Source organism: Megascapheus bottae, chromosome 24 (genome assembly GCF_031878675.1).
Source record: "Megascapheus bottae isolate mThoBot1 chromosome 24, mThoBot2.hap1, whole genome shotgun sequence".
In the NCBI taxonomy this organism is placed as follows: Eukaryota; Metazoa; Chordata; class Mammalia; order Rodentia; family Geomyidae; genus Megascapheus; species Megascapheus bottae.
Window position 1 is genome coordinate 24,746,755 of NC_143532.1, and position 16,412 is coordinate 24,763,166.

The 16,412-nt window shown below is 50.6% G+C and overlaps 1 protein-coding gene across 1 annotated transcript in view; it reads right to left on the bottom strand.

Annotated features, from left to right (window-relative positions):
• Window positions 1-15,217, bottom strand: part of Nkd1 (NKD inhibitor of Wnt signaling pathway 1) — a 74,012-nt gene extending 58,795 nt beyond the window's left edge. The window contains exons 1-3 of the mRNA XM_090357663.1: window positions 15,088-15,217; window positions 14,921-14,953; window positions 14,145-14,278 (exon numbers count right to left, since the gene is read on the bottom strand). Coding sequence (XP_090213789.1) covers window positions 14,145-14,278; window positions 14,921-14,953; window positions 15,088-15,112 — 192 coding nt within the window. The 5' untranslated portion in view covers window positions 15,113-15,217. The remainder of the gene's footprint in view (window positions 1-14,144; window positions 14,279-14,920; window positions 14,954-15,087) is intronic.
• Between the last annotated feature and the right edge of the window lie 1,195 nt (window positions 15,218-16,412).

A 16,412-nucleotide genomic window follows, 5' to 3' on the forward strand; every position in this document is an offset into this window, starting at 1 on the left:
ACGATTAAGCTTATATTAAAAGAAAGGGTTGCCAGGTACTGGTGGTGGCTCAAGCCTATAATCCTACTTACTCAAGAGGATGAGATCTAAAAATCATGGTTTGAAGCCAGCCTGGGCAGAAAAGTCTGAGATTCTTATCTCCACTTAACTACCAAAAAAAGCTGGAATGGACTGTGGCTCAAATGGTAGAGGATGTCAGCCTTAAGAAAAGAAGTACAGGGATAGCATCTAGGCTCTGATTTCAAGTCAAGGGAAGGAAGGAAGGGAGGGCGGGAGGGAGGGAGGGAGGGAGGGAGAAGATAAGGAAAGAAAGAGGAAGGCAGGTAGGAAGAAAGTAGGGTATGAAAGAAATAAAAAGGAAAAGAGAAAATGTTAGCCAGGTACCAGTAGCTCACACCTGTAACCCTAGCTACTCAGGTGGCAACGGCCAGTGTGGCTGCTTCCATCTGGCTTGAAAAGAGTCTGTCTCAGAACACAAAGCCTGGGTTCTCCACATTCTCCCTGAGAGGATGTCCCCAGGGAGCACCCCTTTGCCATGTCTGTGTCCCATCCCATCCCTCTCCTAAATGAAAGCTGGACCTGTGGTTTGCTTTCTCCCAGACAATACAGAATGGCCAATTCCTGGGCCAGCCACCATAGAAATGTGGCTCCCCCAAACTGCCACCCCATTAAGTGGGTGGCCACCTGGAGAGAAGTGAAGCCCAGCTACAGGAAAGGACAGTGGCTGCTGACAACCTCAACCCAGCATCTCAACAGCACAATGGGATCACGTACATGCCCTGAGAAGCTCTGCCCACACTGCAAAGATTTACATCTACACACACACACACACACACACACACACACACACACACACAATTAAGTTTCAGAGAACCCGTGGATCATGTCTGTAACCCTAGCTACTCAGAAAGCTAAGATCTGAGGTCATGGTTAGGAGAATCTGTGAGATGCTTATCCCTAATTAACCAACAAATGTCTGGAAGTGGAACTCAAGTGACAGCCAGTCTTAGCTAAAATACTAGGAACAGTGCCTAGGTCCTGAGTTCAAGCCCCACTATCATCACACACACACACAAAACTTTGGACCTTTTGTCATAAGATAGAAACAAAGAACTTCTGTCCTCTAACATGGAGACAGGAAAGCCACAAGAGTCCATGACACATCCCCAACAGTGAAGCTGGGCCACACACAGGCTGTCTGGACCCAGGGCCTCAGCTCCCTCAGTTCCAGGGTGTGGCTGCTGCTCTTTACACTTAGACATGGTTCTCAGGGGTGAGGGCACAGGGCACACAAGGAATCAACCTGTAATTCTTTTGCTCCCTAAGCAAAAAGAAGTGGGCAGGAAAGCACCCACAGAATCATCATGGTATTTGCCCCAGACAAAGTCAAAAAGCTACAGAAAATAAAATGGAAACACAGAGATGTTAGCAAGCTTGTCTGAGTCACACAGTTTTGAAAAGTAGAGTGAAGGTCTGACACCAGACTTAGGGCCCAAAGCAGTGTGTAAATGCCACTGTTTTCCTAATTGCTGTCATGACCTACAGTTTATAATGGGTTCCTGTACATATAAGCTTAGGTACAAAGTGTGTGTTGAAACTCACGCAAAAAAAAATGAATATTTACTTCTATGCTGATTTTTGTCATCATCATCATCATCATTATTATTATTATTATTATTATTATTATTATTTGGGAAGTACTGGGGTTTGAACTCAGAGTATCCTCCTTTACTAGCCTGGTGCTCTGCCACTAGACCAGATGGAAGCTCAAAGTGCCTCCTACCCTGTCATTTTCTACTTCATTTTTAAAATACTGGTATACTACACATTTATTGACTTCCTGGGCCATGAATGATGTTGTAACATGCAGTAAAAAAAAAATACTATGGGCACTGATTAGAAGATGGATCTAACATCCGATCGACCTGAATCTACCTCTTGCTAATCCACTTTCTTGTCAAAAGACTCTGGGAAAGGTGAGAGGATTCTTACATAAAGCCTCAGTTTCTCCATGAGTAGATATAGGTAATAGTAACATCTACTTTCTTCTCAGGACAGTTTGGACCTAGGGCCTTGGCATCACAGCTATTCAATGACCACCTCCTTCTCAATGGCCATGCATGTCCTGCATGGGCACCAAGCCTGCAGCCACATAACAGTGAGAAAGAAGCCCAGGGATTCCTGAGAAAGCGTTAATCTGGACTTCTCCCAGGGCAGGGGATAAGAAGCTTCCAGATCAATCACAGATTTCTTAGATCATCTTTTTGCTCTCACTGTCTATCTAAATCATGCAGAAGACAAAATCAAGATCAAGGTCCCTCTGGATGTGAGATGACAGTGGGTATGGAGCCCTAACACTCCACCTACCTAGTGGAGCCATCTGCAGCTAAGACCTCTGGACCAAGGGCCCCTTGCCTGTGCATCCTCTTGAACTCAGGAAACCATCCTCAGCAGGGATGCTGTATCCTCCACTTTACCTTCCCCCTGCCCCATGGACAGACAGCTCATCCAGCCAAGAGGGCTATGCCCCTACCCAGCCAGGGCCCCAGCTCCATACTCAAGACCAGGCACTGGGTCAGCCTGTATCTGCAGGCCATCTCCTCCAGGATGGTAGACTATCCTGTGACCCATAGATTCTCCCTGCTGCCTCAATTGGTCAGAAAGAAACTGAAGCCCTCATTTTGCAGGGATCAAACCGAGGTTTCCCTGGGGCTACAGCATCCAGCAATACCACTCATCCCAACAGGTGCAGTCCACCAGCCTTCCAACCACAGGCTTTTGCCCCAATATCCCAGGGACCAAATCAAACTGCAGGAAAAACAATTCCTCTATCCATTCTGTGGGTGTGAAAACTGATAATGGCGAAATGAAGCCATTACAGGCCCAAAGCCACCTTGTTTAGAGTTTGTGTTGTCTATACTGCAGGGAAATGATCCAGGTGGCAGATCCAAGGACCTAACAAGAGAAGATAGTGTCAGGCACAACAAGAAAAACTCATTGTTTGCCCTTATAGTTGATATCCACTATCACCAACACTATCAGAATCTCTCAGACTACAGGGTGTTGGTAGCTCTCGCCTATAATCCCAGCTACTCAGGAGGCTGAGATATGAGGATCAAGGTTCAAAGGCAGCTTATGAAGAAAAGTCAGCGAAATTGTTGTCTCCAGTTAATCAGGAAAAAAAGCTGGGAATAGAGGTAAGGCTCAAGTGGAACACTGCTGGCCTAAAGCAAAAAAGTGTCAAGCGCTTAGGACACGTAGTTCATGCCCTAGTACCAACACACATAAATTGCATCTCATAGATCAAGTTAGCAATCTCATGCTGGGCACCACAGGCTGAATTCAGCTGTCTGAGTCATTCAAAGAACATATTCTCCCAAAACTAACTGGTGGGGGGCGGGGGAGAGGAGTGGGGAAGTTGAGACTATGTAGCCCATCCAGGCTAACCTTGAACTCACCATCTTCCTGGCTCAGCCTCTGAAGTCCTGGGGTGCTAAGTGCATCCCCACGAGTAACATCAAAATAGTTTTAGGCCAGGAGTTTGGCCTAGTGGTAGAGTGCTCGCCTAGCATGCATAAAGATCTGGGTTTGATTCCTCGGTACCACATACACAAAAAATGCTGAAAGCAGTACTGTGGCTCACGTGGTAGAGCTCTAGCCTTGAGAAAGCCCAAGGACAGTGCTCAGGCCTTGAGTTCAAGACCCAGGACTGACAAACAAACAAAAAGAAGAAGTTTTACATTGGAAAAGTTTTACATAAATCTAGATGTCTAAATTGTCTTAATAATCAGAGTGTGTCAACACCAGAGCTGCCCACAGATGGCAGAGTGTGACTAGAGTGACACTGCCCTCTTGAGGCAGGGCTGCTGTTCCCAGCTCTTAGCCCCTCCCAGAAGTCTCCCACCCAGCTTGCTTCACTCAGGAACCAACTTCTCTGGTCTCTGCAGATCCCTGATCTATCTGAGCACCCAGCCCTCTTCACATATTATCTTCAAAAAGTCTCCCAACTGCCCACTGCCCTGTGCCTGTGGTCTTACAACTTAAGCAATTAACTTGAACTGTGCACCTACTATGTGCAGGAAGTCACCGTTTTTTTACTCACGCATCCACCAAACTATGCTTAGAAGCAAGTAACATTATTATTATCCCTATCTCCAGATGTGTAAACCGAGGCCCAAAGACAATTATTCTACTGCCCAACCACCCCCTGCCTACACTTTGTTGCCCTATGCCCCACGACCTAAGTCCCTGGGGCTCCCTTGCCTGCTTTCCTCTAGATTCAGCTCACAGGAGACCCTCGAAAGACTCTTTGTACCATGGCTCCGACTCCACGTACCTTTATGACTGCAGCTCTGCCAGGCTGCCACCTAACCCCTCCTTAGCAACTGCTCCCACAAGGGCCGACCAGGGACAGCTTCTCTCCCCCACCCTTTCTGTTTCCTGCTGCTGTTAACCTCCAGCTGGGTCAGATTTCCCCACCCCTGTGCTTGGAGCTCTGAGTCTTCTTGGACAAACTTTCTACAGTAGATCTGTGTCCACTCTGTTTTCTGGTGATTTGGAGGTCAGACACAATGCCCCAAGACCCCAGTTAGAAAACAGCACAGCTAGTACCCAGAACATGGGTCTCTAAGGTCCCCGTTCTTTAACCTTGTAGCAAATTCTACTTCTCCTACTCCCCTGCCTGTCTGTCTCCTCCTCCAGGGCCCATCCAGAGAACCAAGTGCCATGCCAGGCTGGGTGTAGACACGCAGATGCTCACAGAGCCCACACAACAGTATGTCACTTGATTCCCCTTTATCCTGCAAAGTATTTATACAATTGAAAGCCCATCCCCACATTCCTCCTCCCCCACCCACCACGGTCCTACAGGCCTCTCACACAGAGCCTGCTTAGATCTCCCTCTCAACCAAGACCTGGGCCTAAAACACAGAGAAGGCCAGCAGGCCCAGACCCTGACTGCCATTGCCTCCCAAACATCTTGCTCTGGCTCTCTTCACTCTTGGAGTTTCTGTCCTATCCCTTCACATTGTCCTTACAGCCCATTGTCGGTCCTTAAAGTAACTTGCAAAGGGAAGGCTCTGCATGGTAATAACAACCGGATTTTGAAAGAATGTATCCTGAGGAGGGAAGTTCCTCCCACAGGTACCAAAATTTGCCAGTGCACATTATGTGTATTCTTTGCATGTAACCTACACGCTAAGTCATTTCCATTACTCGTAATACCTAGTACAATGTAAACCATTATGCTTATTTTTAAAGAATAATAACAAGAACAAAATAGGATTTCTAGGTCTGCCTGGAAGAAATATCCCCCCACACACACACCTCTTCATGAAGGACAGCATATAGCCTTATCAGAAATCACTTGCCCCAAACCAGTAATCACCGGTAACTGTCAAAGACTTGACTTTAAAAAGGATCCCAGGCTCTGAGGTCACTTCCTCATCTGCCCTGATTACACCTCCTCCTCACTCTCCCCTAGATAATCCCACCTCCCTTGGCCCAGCCTGTGTTCTCTCTCTGCATGCCTTTATCTGATGCAGGCCAGCAGTTTGGTTCTCTTCTGCCTGAACCTCACATGGTGGCCTCCTTTTGGAAACCCTTACACTAGAGATATGATTTTTTTTCCCAGTCCTGGGGCTTGAACACAGGGCACTATCCCTGAGCTTCTTTTGCTCAAGCCTAGCACGCTACCAGTTAAGCCACAGCACCACTTCTGTCTTTTTCTGATTATGTGGCACTGAGGAATCGAACCCAGGGCTTCATAGATACTAGTCAAGCACTCTACCACTAAGCCACATTCTTAGCCCTAGAGATGTAAATTTTTGTCATATATGTTCAGTGCCAGTGAACCAATGGGTAGGGAGTGCTGATTTCCCAAACTCTCATGAAACCCATAGTGACAAAGAGAGACTACATTTAGGAGTAGAAAGAAGGTGAACACTAAGAAATCTAGCAATGTTAAGTCACATGTGCAAATCCTAGCTCATATCAGAAAAGAACAACCTACTCCACCTTGATAGCTACACCTTGATAGCATTTGGTGAAATTCAGCTATTTTCTTGATTTGATAAATCTCAGCTGCCAAGTGCTGGTTGTTCACTCCTGTAATCTTAGTTATTCAGGAGGCTGAGATCTGAGGATCAAGTCTCAAAGTTAGGCCTAGCAGAAAAGTCCATGAGATTCTTCTCTCTAATTAACCAGCAAAATGCTGGGAATGAGGCTGACTGAACTGGTGGAAGATCAGCCTTGAGCAAAAAAGTGAAGGAATAGCACCCAGGTCCTGAGTTCAATTCCCAACAGTGGGAGGCATATACACGCACACACAGATCTCAGCAGGCAAGAAGTAGAAGCAACGCGTCTTAACGAAATAAACAACACGCAAGATTCTCAGTGTATAGGTAACTCCTACCAATGCAATAAGAGAAGAAAAACAGATTAGAGGCATAGACAATCCCTCTAATTTCTCTCCTCAGAGCCTAGAGCCATGCCTCCAGTGCCCCCACCCCGCCCCATTTTCAGCCTCTCAATTTCTGCGAGGCAAAAAAGGGCAAGTATTCCTCAGTTTCCACAACACCCTAAACACAGTGCATGGCAAAGAGGTAGACAAACATTTGTGGTATAAACCACCATACAGAGGAGGACTAATCACTCACAAAGCACACGGTGTCTCTTGGAGAGTCTTTACCACAACTTAAATTAGGCAATTTGTTTTTAAAATTATTTATACTTTCCCCTGGGTCCAGTGGCTGACACCTGTAATCTTAGCTACTCAGGAGGTGGAGTTTTGAGGATCAAAATTAGAAGCTAACCAGAGCAGGAAACCCTACGAGACTCTTATCTCTTATTTAAACACCAAAAAGCCAGAAATGGAGCTGTGACTCAAGTGGTAGAATCAATTGGATGAAAAGCCAAGGGACAGTACCCAGGCACTGAGTTCAAGCCTCAGAACACACTTTCTCTCTCTCTCTCTCTCTCTCTCTCTCTCTCTCTCTCTCTCTCTCTCTCTCTCTCTCTCTCTCTCTCTCTCTCTCTGTCTCATACACACACACATACACATATACACAGACACACACATTTGTGTTTGTGTGTATATGTATATCTTATATACACATGCGCACACACTCCTATCTTCCTACCAGATAGCATGTGTCATGACAAGGTCTACGCTCTAGTGGCACAGTGCCAGAGGCATGAGTTGTGGAACAGAAGGCATCTGATGGACAATTGCTAAATTAAGATGATTTTATCCTGCTTCTTAGTTGTACAATCTAAGGCCCAGGGAAGGGAGGGGCAGATGTCTTGTCTGTAAAGCCCACCTGAGACTCTCCAACGTGTGTGAGCCACACACAGAGCCACGCACACGTGCCACAACCCAATGTGGCTCAGCAAGCAGAGAAAGCAAAGCCCGGGCCAACTCTACAGGGCCCACTGAAGAAGCCCAGCCCAGGACCCACCCAGCAGCACAGGCAGAGCCAGGCTGGCTGGCCAGGGCCCATGCCACACTGAGGCTAAGGATGACTTCAGAGAGGAACCTGAGGCTTTCCTCCCTGCGCCTGGCCTAGGGCGGGTACCCACATGGATAAACAGCCCCTCTGCTTGCCCGGCTAGTCATCAAAGAATGACTTATGCCTCTGGAAGTGCGTGTTTAGAAAAGGGTCCCAGCCCAACCTGGGTTTGGCAGGAGAGGCAGCAGGGCCAGGCGCCCTAGGGGAACAGGGAGCACACGGGCCTCTCCTCCAGTCGCTGCGGGAGCCAGGCCATCCTCCACAAGGAGTCTGAGGCCAGAAGGATGCAGGCAGCTTCCCAGGATAAACGGAACAGGGTGACATCAAAGCCCTGAGTTCAGAGTCAACAACCAAGGCCTTCAGCTCTCTGGCACTTCTTCCAGGGTGTTCTGGGCCTCACTTCTCCTGGAGATAGAAGGGCAGGTATTTTGTTTGCAAGAAACTGAACTTTTTCTTTCCTTGGAGAGAGGGAAAGCAAGAGGAAGAGAAGAATGTCTGTGAGAGACAGCTACAAAAGGAAAACATGTAAGCAAACGAGTGAGCCAGGCAGGCAGCAGCCAGAAGTGTCTGCTTTGGAATCCAACAAAGGACCTAAAAATTCCAAAAGTTTCTAAAGCAAAAAGCACAGGGAGTCCACAGCTGTGCAGTGAGGCTACAAGGACCCTAAGCTGAGAACTTCTGTACCCCTCACCACCAGCATGAGGGGCTCCACACCTCAGGAAGTACGGCTTTGCTCACCCATTCCCCTGGTTGGCCTGGGGAAAAAAAAGGCAGGCAGTGAGCCTCTTCCATCAGGTACAGGCTTACGGAGATTCTCTCTGCCATTGGCTTATCCCTTGGCTCTTGAGGTGCCTCTTATTCCCCTAGACACGCACATGCACAAACACACACACCAATCAGGTTCTGGCTCTATAGCTGACTTCCTCTCCCAGCATAGCTCCAGGGAGCTACAAGTTCATCAGCTCAGGGCATGTTGGCTGCTAACTTCCCGTGCCCTGCACCTGACCAGAAGAACAGGTACCCAAGATCAGCCCATGTGTTGGGCGTTCTCAGATTAAGCACCAGGAAAGATTTCTAGCCCACCTCAGTCACCTGGCCCTGTCCAACAATGAGGCCTTCAAGCAAGCCCACCACCCTGTTTTTCAAGGTCAAGAGTAAGCATTCCCAGGGACCTCCCTCCTCCCACACCTTCTCCCACTGACTGTTCCAGGCCTGGGCACCTGGCTGCTTCTCGTCCCCTTCAGCAGACTGGAGGCTACAGGAAGGCAGAGACCATGTATCCTTTCTCCACTGTATGCCCAGGGCCTGGTACTGAGTTATTAATTAATTAATAAAGAGTAACAACTCATTACTGATCATCATTAGTGTTATTGATTAATAATGAATGCTAAGTAATTATTGGTAAATTAAACTGTTGCTTGAAAGACCTAGCTCTACTCTTCCACTCGGGAATGTGAGACCTTAGAAAAATAGAACTAGGAAACAGAACAAAGCAGAGACAACAGCTGGAGAAGCAGGAAAGGGAACATACATCCGTTATTCCATTCAGTAAAGGTGAGTGCTGGGTGTGGTGGCTCAGGTCTGTAATCCTGTAACTACGTGGGAAATGAAGATTGCAGAATGGAAGCTGGAGGCCTGAAGTGTGTTAGACATGTGCCTGACATCCCCAGTGATGTGGGAAAGCACAATAAGGAGGATCACAGTCCAGCTGGCCCAGGCATAAGGGAAGTTCACATCTTAAAAATAACGAACATAAAAATGGGGCTAAGCCAGGTGAGGTGACTCACATGCACGCCCAGAATTCAAGTCCCATGACCAACAAAAAAAGGGAGAGCTGATGGAGTGACTCAAGTGTACTAAAAGAGAAGGGGAAGGGGCGGGGAAGGGAGAAGGAAAAGATTTGAAGGAAAGTAAAGGTGTCTAGCAGAGAGTCCATCACACAGATGCGCTAGGGCAGCAGATATCCTTGCCCATCTTCACCCAGTGACCTACAAGAAAGCCTCTAGCACTTGAGCCAGCTCAGTCAGCTCAGTCTTTCAGGCCTCTGAGCTAGCCCTGAGTACTGAGTGCACAGAGACCCTGCACAGAGAGCTCAAACTTGCCAATGAGTAGAGGCCCAGGGCCTCTACCCTAGGCCCCCACCAGCCTCAAAGAAAATCATCTTTTAATTCTCAAAACAGCAAATATTTAATTTATGCTCTACCTCAAATGTCAAGTCCACCTTCCGGCACATAGCTTTGAAACCACGTAAGGAGGCCTAAGGGCCTTTTAATTGTGCCAACCGCTGTCATTCAAGGGTAATTCCCCTAGAATCTGGCATCAAGCAGCAGCTGGGCCAGCTTCCACTCTCACCACCCAGCGCTACGCATCCCAGAGGGTGCAAGCCTGTGCCCTCTTAATCTTCCCCAAGTATCAAAATGCTATAGGTGCCCCTATAGTATTACCCAAGTGCCTGGCAGTCGCCTTTGATCTAAAGGTGTTTTGCCTGTCCCCCACCCCAGCCTATTTCTGCAACCAGTGCTGCTATAAAAGAACAAAAGCATGCCAGGAAAAGGAGGAGGCACAGAGGGGGGATTGTTATAAATCCATAGTGCACACTCAAACTTACACAGAGGCTGCAAGACTACACAATACTTTGTCTCATACCTGAGTGTCCTCTGTTTTGGAATCCATAAGAAGCTGGAGTTTCTCCCTTCCCAACACCCAGCATCTGTGCGAGGTTTTCTTTTGAAACTGCCTGTTGCTGCTGTTCCAATAATCTTGGAGATTATTACACTCATTTTACTTCTAATTCTGTTTAGCACATGCCTCTCTGGCATATACTCAGCTCAATCTATTATTCTGCTTTCAGGGTCCTTGTAGGCTTCCTACTTACTTCCAGCCCACAGCCAGGGAAAAGCAGAAGCCAGGCCTTATCTGTGTCCCCCAAGTGAGCCCATACTGAAGGGGCATAGGAAACAGCGAGCTCTGGAGTCACAACCTCTGCCCAGGTTCTATTCTTTCTGAAGAGTTATCAGCCATTGCTGTGCTGTGGGTGAAAGTATACCCATTTACAGATGTGCCAATTACAGTATACAGTAAAATGGCTTGCACAAAGCCTGGACTCATTTATGTCTACATTCAGGACAGGCTTAATTTAGTGCCAGTGTGTCTCTCATTTTCTCACACACCAGGTCCTTACATGCATTGTAAACCTACCCCTGAGCATTTGTTGAGCTCCTTAGACCTGTAAGGGATGAAGGAGCATTTGTGGAAATGCTGGGTAGCTGGGCAGGACACCCCCCCCTCCCTGAATATTAGCCAGCACAACCCACTTCCGGCAGATGCTGTGGCAGAGCTCTGCCACACACAACTTCCTTTCTCCTAGAAAGTATTCCAGGAGGGGGGAAAAAAAGTTGGTTCACACCAGCTGGTTGGTAACTCCAGAAGGTGACAGGGAGATTAAGTACTTGACACACACAGGCACTTAATAAATAGGAGTTATCATTGTATTAATAATAATGCTAGTTGGATAAGACATTAACGTGTCCCCAGCCACTTTGTTGACTGGCCAGGTGAAGGAGTGGAGACAGAAGCTAGCCCAAGCCAAGCCTGGGCTGGCAGGAGGCTTGCTGCTAGCCTGCATGGCGGCAGACTAAGGAACCCACGCGCTACTTCATCCTGATGATAGCAGGCCACAGTCCAACAGCCACCCCTTCGCTGCCAGTGGCAATGCAGGACATGAAACGGAGCTGCAGGGGGTGCCCACTGTTGTCCAGTCCAAAACTTCAGTGTGCCCCCAACTTAGGGCACCTGACTCTCACACCCCTAGAATGATCACTCGTACATAGTAATTTGCTCTGAGTTGATTTTAGCCTATCTCTTGTAAACTACTTCATCCTAAGTGATAATAGCCACGAAATTATTGGTTTGATGCCCTTAGGGTTTTTGTTTGTTTGTTTGTTTGTTTGCCAATCCTGGGGCTTGAACTCAGGACCTGAGCACTGTTCTTGGGCTTTTTCAAGGCTAGAGCTCTACCACTAGAGCCACAGCACCACTTCCAGCTTTTTTCTATGTATGTGGTAGCAAGGAATCGAACCCTGGACTTTGTGCATGCTAGGCAAGCACTCTACCACTAGGCCAAACTCCTGGCCCTCCCTTAGTTTTTTTATTAAAAAAAAAGGTAAGCACGCACCGTGGCTCATGCCTGTAATTCTAGTTACTCAGGAGGCTGGAGGCTGAGATCTGAGGATCAGGTTCAAAGCCAGCCCTGGCACTAGAATCCATGAGACTCTTATCTCCAATTAACCATCAGAAAACTGGAAGTGGCAGTGTGGCTCAAGGGGTAGGGCAGTAGCCTTGAGATGGAGAGCTCAGGGACAGCACCCAGGCCCAGAGTTCAAGTCCCATGACAAAAAAAAAATTAAAAATATTTCTTCAGGCACTATCTGAAGTCACCCCGCAGGCCCCCTGCAACACTGCCTTATACCCCAGGCTCACCTTGACCATCTCCCTGCACTGATTCCTCACCCCACCTTTACGATTCTCCACCAAGACCATCTTGATCTACAGCAGGTGATAAGCAAGGCACCCACGTCCCAGTTGCTAAGAATAAGTCCCAAGAAACAGAGATGCCCTACTCAACATCTTTAAGGGCCAGTCTACCCTGCAACCCCTCTTCGAACCCCTTCCCTGGCTTTAGGCCTCACATCTTCAAAAGTACTTTGAACAAATATTAATGACCCCTCAGCATTTGTTTAGAGGGCAGGCAAGGGAGGGAGGAAAAGAAGCAGTGAGCTCCATCCCATGCTGTACTCAGCTGGGGGAAGGAACTAGGGAACAAAATTCCGTGACTTCACCAAAGCCACAGGCTTAAGCTGGGGCCCCCTCCCCACCCCCTCTCATTTCCCCCAATGGCAACTTTTCCTCTTGCTGGGAACACTACTATTTAATTAAAAACGACAGACTTTTGTTTTCCTCTCCTTCTTCCCTCCTCCCTCCCATCCTCCAGGACTGGATGCCAAGGAGACCTACCAAAAACATGCGGGTAACATTTGTTATGGCTTTGAAGATAAAAGTCAATTGAAGCAAGCCCTTGCTGTATTTCAAGTTTCCCCTCTAGCATGGAGCAAAAGCTGCCTGGTAGTTTTTTTTTTTTTGGGGGGGGGAGGAGAGGAAAGAGAAAGAGAGAAAGAGAGAGAGCGAGAGAGCGAGAGAGCGAGAGCGAGAGCGAGAGCGAGAGCGAGAGAGAGAGAGAGAGAGAGAGAGAGAGAGAGAGAGAGAGAGAGAGAGAGAGAGCGCACGCAAATAAATGTCATTCGACAGGAATACTTTGTAAAAATAAACAGGCTGAAGAAACCCCAAGGTTGATTAATGGAAATCCACTCAGTTGGCCTGAGTTGAGCAGCAAATATACTTGTTCATATGGCTAAATTGGATCGCTTTCATTGGTCTTTAAATAAATAAGTAGATCAAAAACTAAAACATAGGGGGAAGGAGAAGTTTGTACTTCTGTTGTTAAAAGGCCCCAAACACAGTATCCCCCACCCACGAAGCTCTGACCTTTATACCAAAAGAGCAGCCCCCAGATGAGAAGCAGAGAAGAGAAAGCAGTGGAGGGGGAGAGGGAGAGTGTCTCCCGGACACAGAGATCACACACATGCACGTGCGCGAGCGCACACACACACACACACACACACTGCACTTGCCTTGCAATATAGCTGCCAGGTCCTACCACCCAAGTACACACACACACACACACACACACACACACACACACACACACACACACACACACACACACAATCTGTACACTCCACCAGCCTCTCCCCAACCATGGACAAGACCAAAGAACTAACCAGACCCGAGACTGAGTCTGTTCCCCCTCTAAGTTAAAAAAAAAAAAATTAAATGTCACATCAAAAAGTTGATTCATCCTTTGATCCTCAGCTTGTGAGAGTTCCACGCAGACCATCTGAAAGCCCCGTGCAGAGTTCTGGAGCTCACAGGACATCTGTGAATGCCAGTCCCAGGCCAGGAACTGGGGCTGGACTCCCTCATTTCATTTCCCTGTCACACTCACTGCTCCTCTTGAGCAAGGCCAGCCTCAGGAAGCCCCTGGCTGAAGGCACAAGACTGTGCCCAGGCTGCAGAACAGTGAGGCCAGGCCCTCTCTCTTCTTGTGAGCTACACAAAGGGGACACTGGGTCTCAGTGCCCAAGCTCTCCACTTAGATGGCAGATGGCACTGATGAATGCCACAAACACAGTCGGAAGTGGCCACAGATCTTGGGCCAGCACAACCCTGCCCTCCACCCAGACTAGAACCTTTTCTCTCTCGGCTATCCCACCTCCAGCACCTCCCACTCTTTGATTGTTGGCCACAGAAAGAAGGCAGAAATCAGAGTAGTCCCGAATTCCTCCAGCACAGACCAGCTTCCTCACCAGCGGGACCTTCTCAGATAGGGTCACCCCACCCCCCACACAAGGCACTTGGCTTCCAACTGGGCCAGGATGCCCCTGATTTCTAAGTTTCCGGAAAGTACGGGGCACCGGTCATGCCTGTGGAACATGGGGCTACTAGGGAGGGATATTTGGACCTAGATACTAAACGTTGGGGAGGTGGGGTGAGGAGGTGAGGCAGAGTGGGGGACCATACCCGGCTGTCTGGACCAACGGTGCCTGCCAACCGCAGCTGTCGAGGTCCCGAGATGCCGCCTGGGCAGCGCTGCCTCCCAATCCACTCCTCGATGCCTTTCCGAGCCCAGGCAGCGCTCACAGCGAAGCTGTCACCTGGAGGGAGGGTGACACGAAGCCCCTGAGTGTGGGCACTCCCACCCGCGGGCCAGCAGAAAGTTACCAGAGAGCCGAGAGCCCAGGAAAAGAGGGGGTGCAACCAGAGCCCCGAGATCAAAAGCACCGAGGGATCAGGAGCTCGGGCAGAATCTGAGAGGCGCGGGCACACCGGGAGAACGGGGTTCCGCGAAACCCCAGAGGCAAGGATGCACACGTGAACAAGAGGGGGGCGGGAGCCTCAGCCGAGGGTTCGAGGATCCCGGCGGGGAGCGGCAGAGGGGGCGCGGTGGGCTCGGGAGCCAGATCTCCGGAGAGGGAGAAGGGGCTGGGGGCCGGAAAGAGAGGGAAGGCATCTGGGAGTCAGAAGGGGGGGGATCCAGTGAGCGCCGAGGGCGGGGACACAGGAGCGGGAGGAGGTTTAGGATCAAAAGTGGGAGCGCAGGACCGCGGGGAGGAGGGACGGAGGAGGGGGGGGGCAGGATTGCTCTGGCAGCGGGTTTGGGGGACTGGCTGCCAGGAGTGGGGGGGTCGAGACGGCCCCGGTAATGAGATCCAGCGGGCCGGGCCACCCGGCCGCCGGCCCAGGACTCCCTCCCCTCCTCCCACGCCTCCCCCGGCCGGTGCCCCGCGCGCCCCTACCTTCCGGGCTCTCCCTGCGCTTGCACACGGCGGCTGCAGGCATATCGCGCGCGGCGGCGGCGGCGGCGGCGGCGCGAGCCAGAAAGAAAGGAGAGGGAGAGAGTTAGCGATCGCGGGGGGCAGGGCGCCGGGGCCGGGCGCGCGGGCGGGGGGCGGGGGGCACTGACCCGGCTTGGAGTGAAGTTTCCCCATGCTTGGGGGCGCGGCGGTGGGGCGGCCCTAAGCCATGCGCCCGGCCCGCGGGCCCCGCGCCTAGCCTCCTCTAGCTGTCGCTCCCGGAGCAGCCCCACAGCCCACCCGAGCCGGAGGCGGCGACGGGACGCGCTCTGGCCGCCGTCGCCGCGGCCCGACTGACGCCCGGGCGCGCCGAGCCCCCAGCCCGCCGCCGCGGCCCCGCGCCTCCCCGCGCGCCCATTGGCCAGGCGCGGCGCATCAAAGGCGAGGCGGGCCGCGGCGGGGAGGGGGCGGGGCCTGGGTGGGCGGGGCCTTGATGGGGCGTGGTCTGCAAGAAGGGGACTGGGCGGGGCGGGGGAGGCCAGCTCTGAGGCCACCTTTAGCCGTGGTCTGCGACCAGCGGCTGGGGTGGGGACTGAGTGCGGCGGCTCAGGCCCGGACGCGTCCTGGAACCGATACCCTCCGGGGTGCACAGCTCCACCGAGTAAACCACTTCCTCACTTGCTGCCCAGCACCTTTCTCTCTTCTCTGCATTTTCGCGGAGCGGCAGGACAAGACTCCAGTTTACAAGTGGGGAAACTGAGGTAGGAAGACCCGATCTCCGCTGCTGGAGTGCAAGCATCCGCTGCGCCCCTGCTGGGGGCCTCCTTCCTAGTCTTCTCACGCCTGCCTTCTGCAGAAATTGTCGGTGTATTTTCCACCCCATGCTCCTCCTCCAAACGCTTTAGTTGTTTTGTGTTTGTTTTTGTTTTTTAATTATTATTTGGGAGCCCAGGAGAATACACACACACACACACACACACACACACACACACACACACACACACACACTGCTCCTCGGGTCCATGTGAGTCCAGCCTCCTCTTCGCTGTGACAAGTGTCTACAAGTCCCAGTCGTCAGCTTGGACCTCTTCGTCCTAGGGCCCGTGGGTGCCCGACTCGGGTGGGGGCGCGCTGCCAAGCTACATGGCCCGGAAGGGGGTAACCGCTGGGTCTTTGATCTCTCTTGGTTTCCGCTCCCTGCTGAAGTTCGCCAGACCCAAGGGCTTGTTTGTTTTGTCTGGGGGAGGTCTCTGCGAAGGGGAGGGCGACATCAAGGGATTCCACCCCACCTTTGCGGTTCTCAGAGAGAATGCCTGCCCTGCTGGGGACTCAGCAGGCCTGGGCCGAGCAACTTCTGGGATCAGGGCCGCCTGGAAATGGGGAAGAAAACCCCGAACTCAGCTCTACCCTTTGGGATGAATGCTCTGTGTGAGCCTCAGTTTTATCATCTGTAAAATGGAGATGCGACTCAGCCCTTTTTCCCTACCCTCTAGAG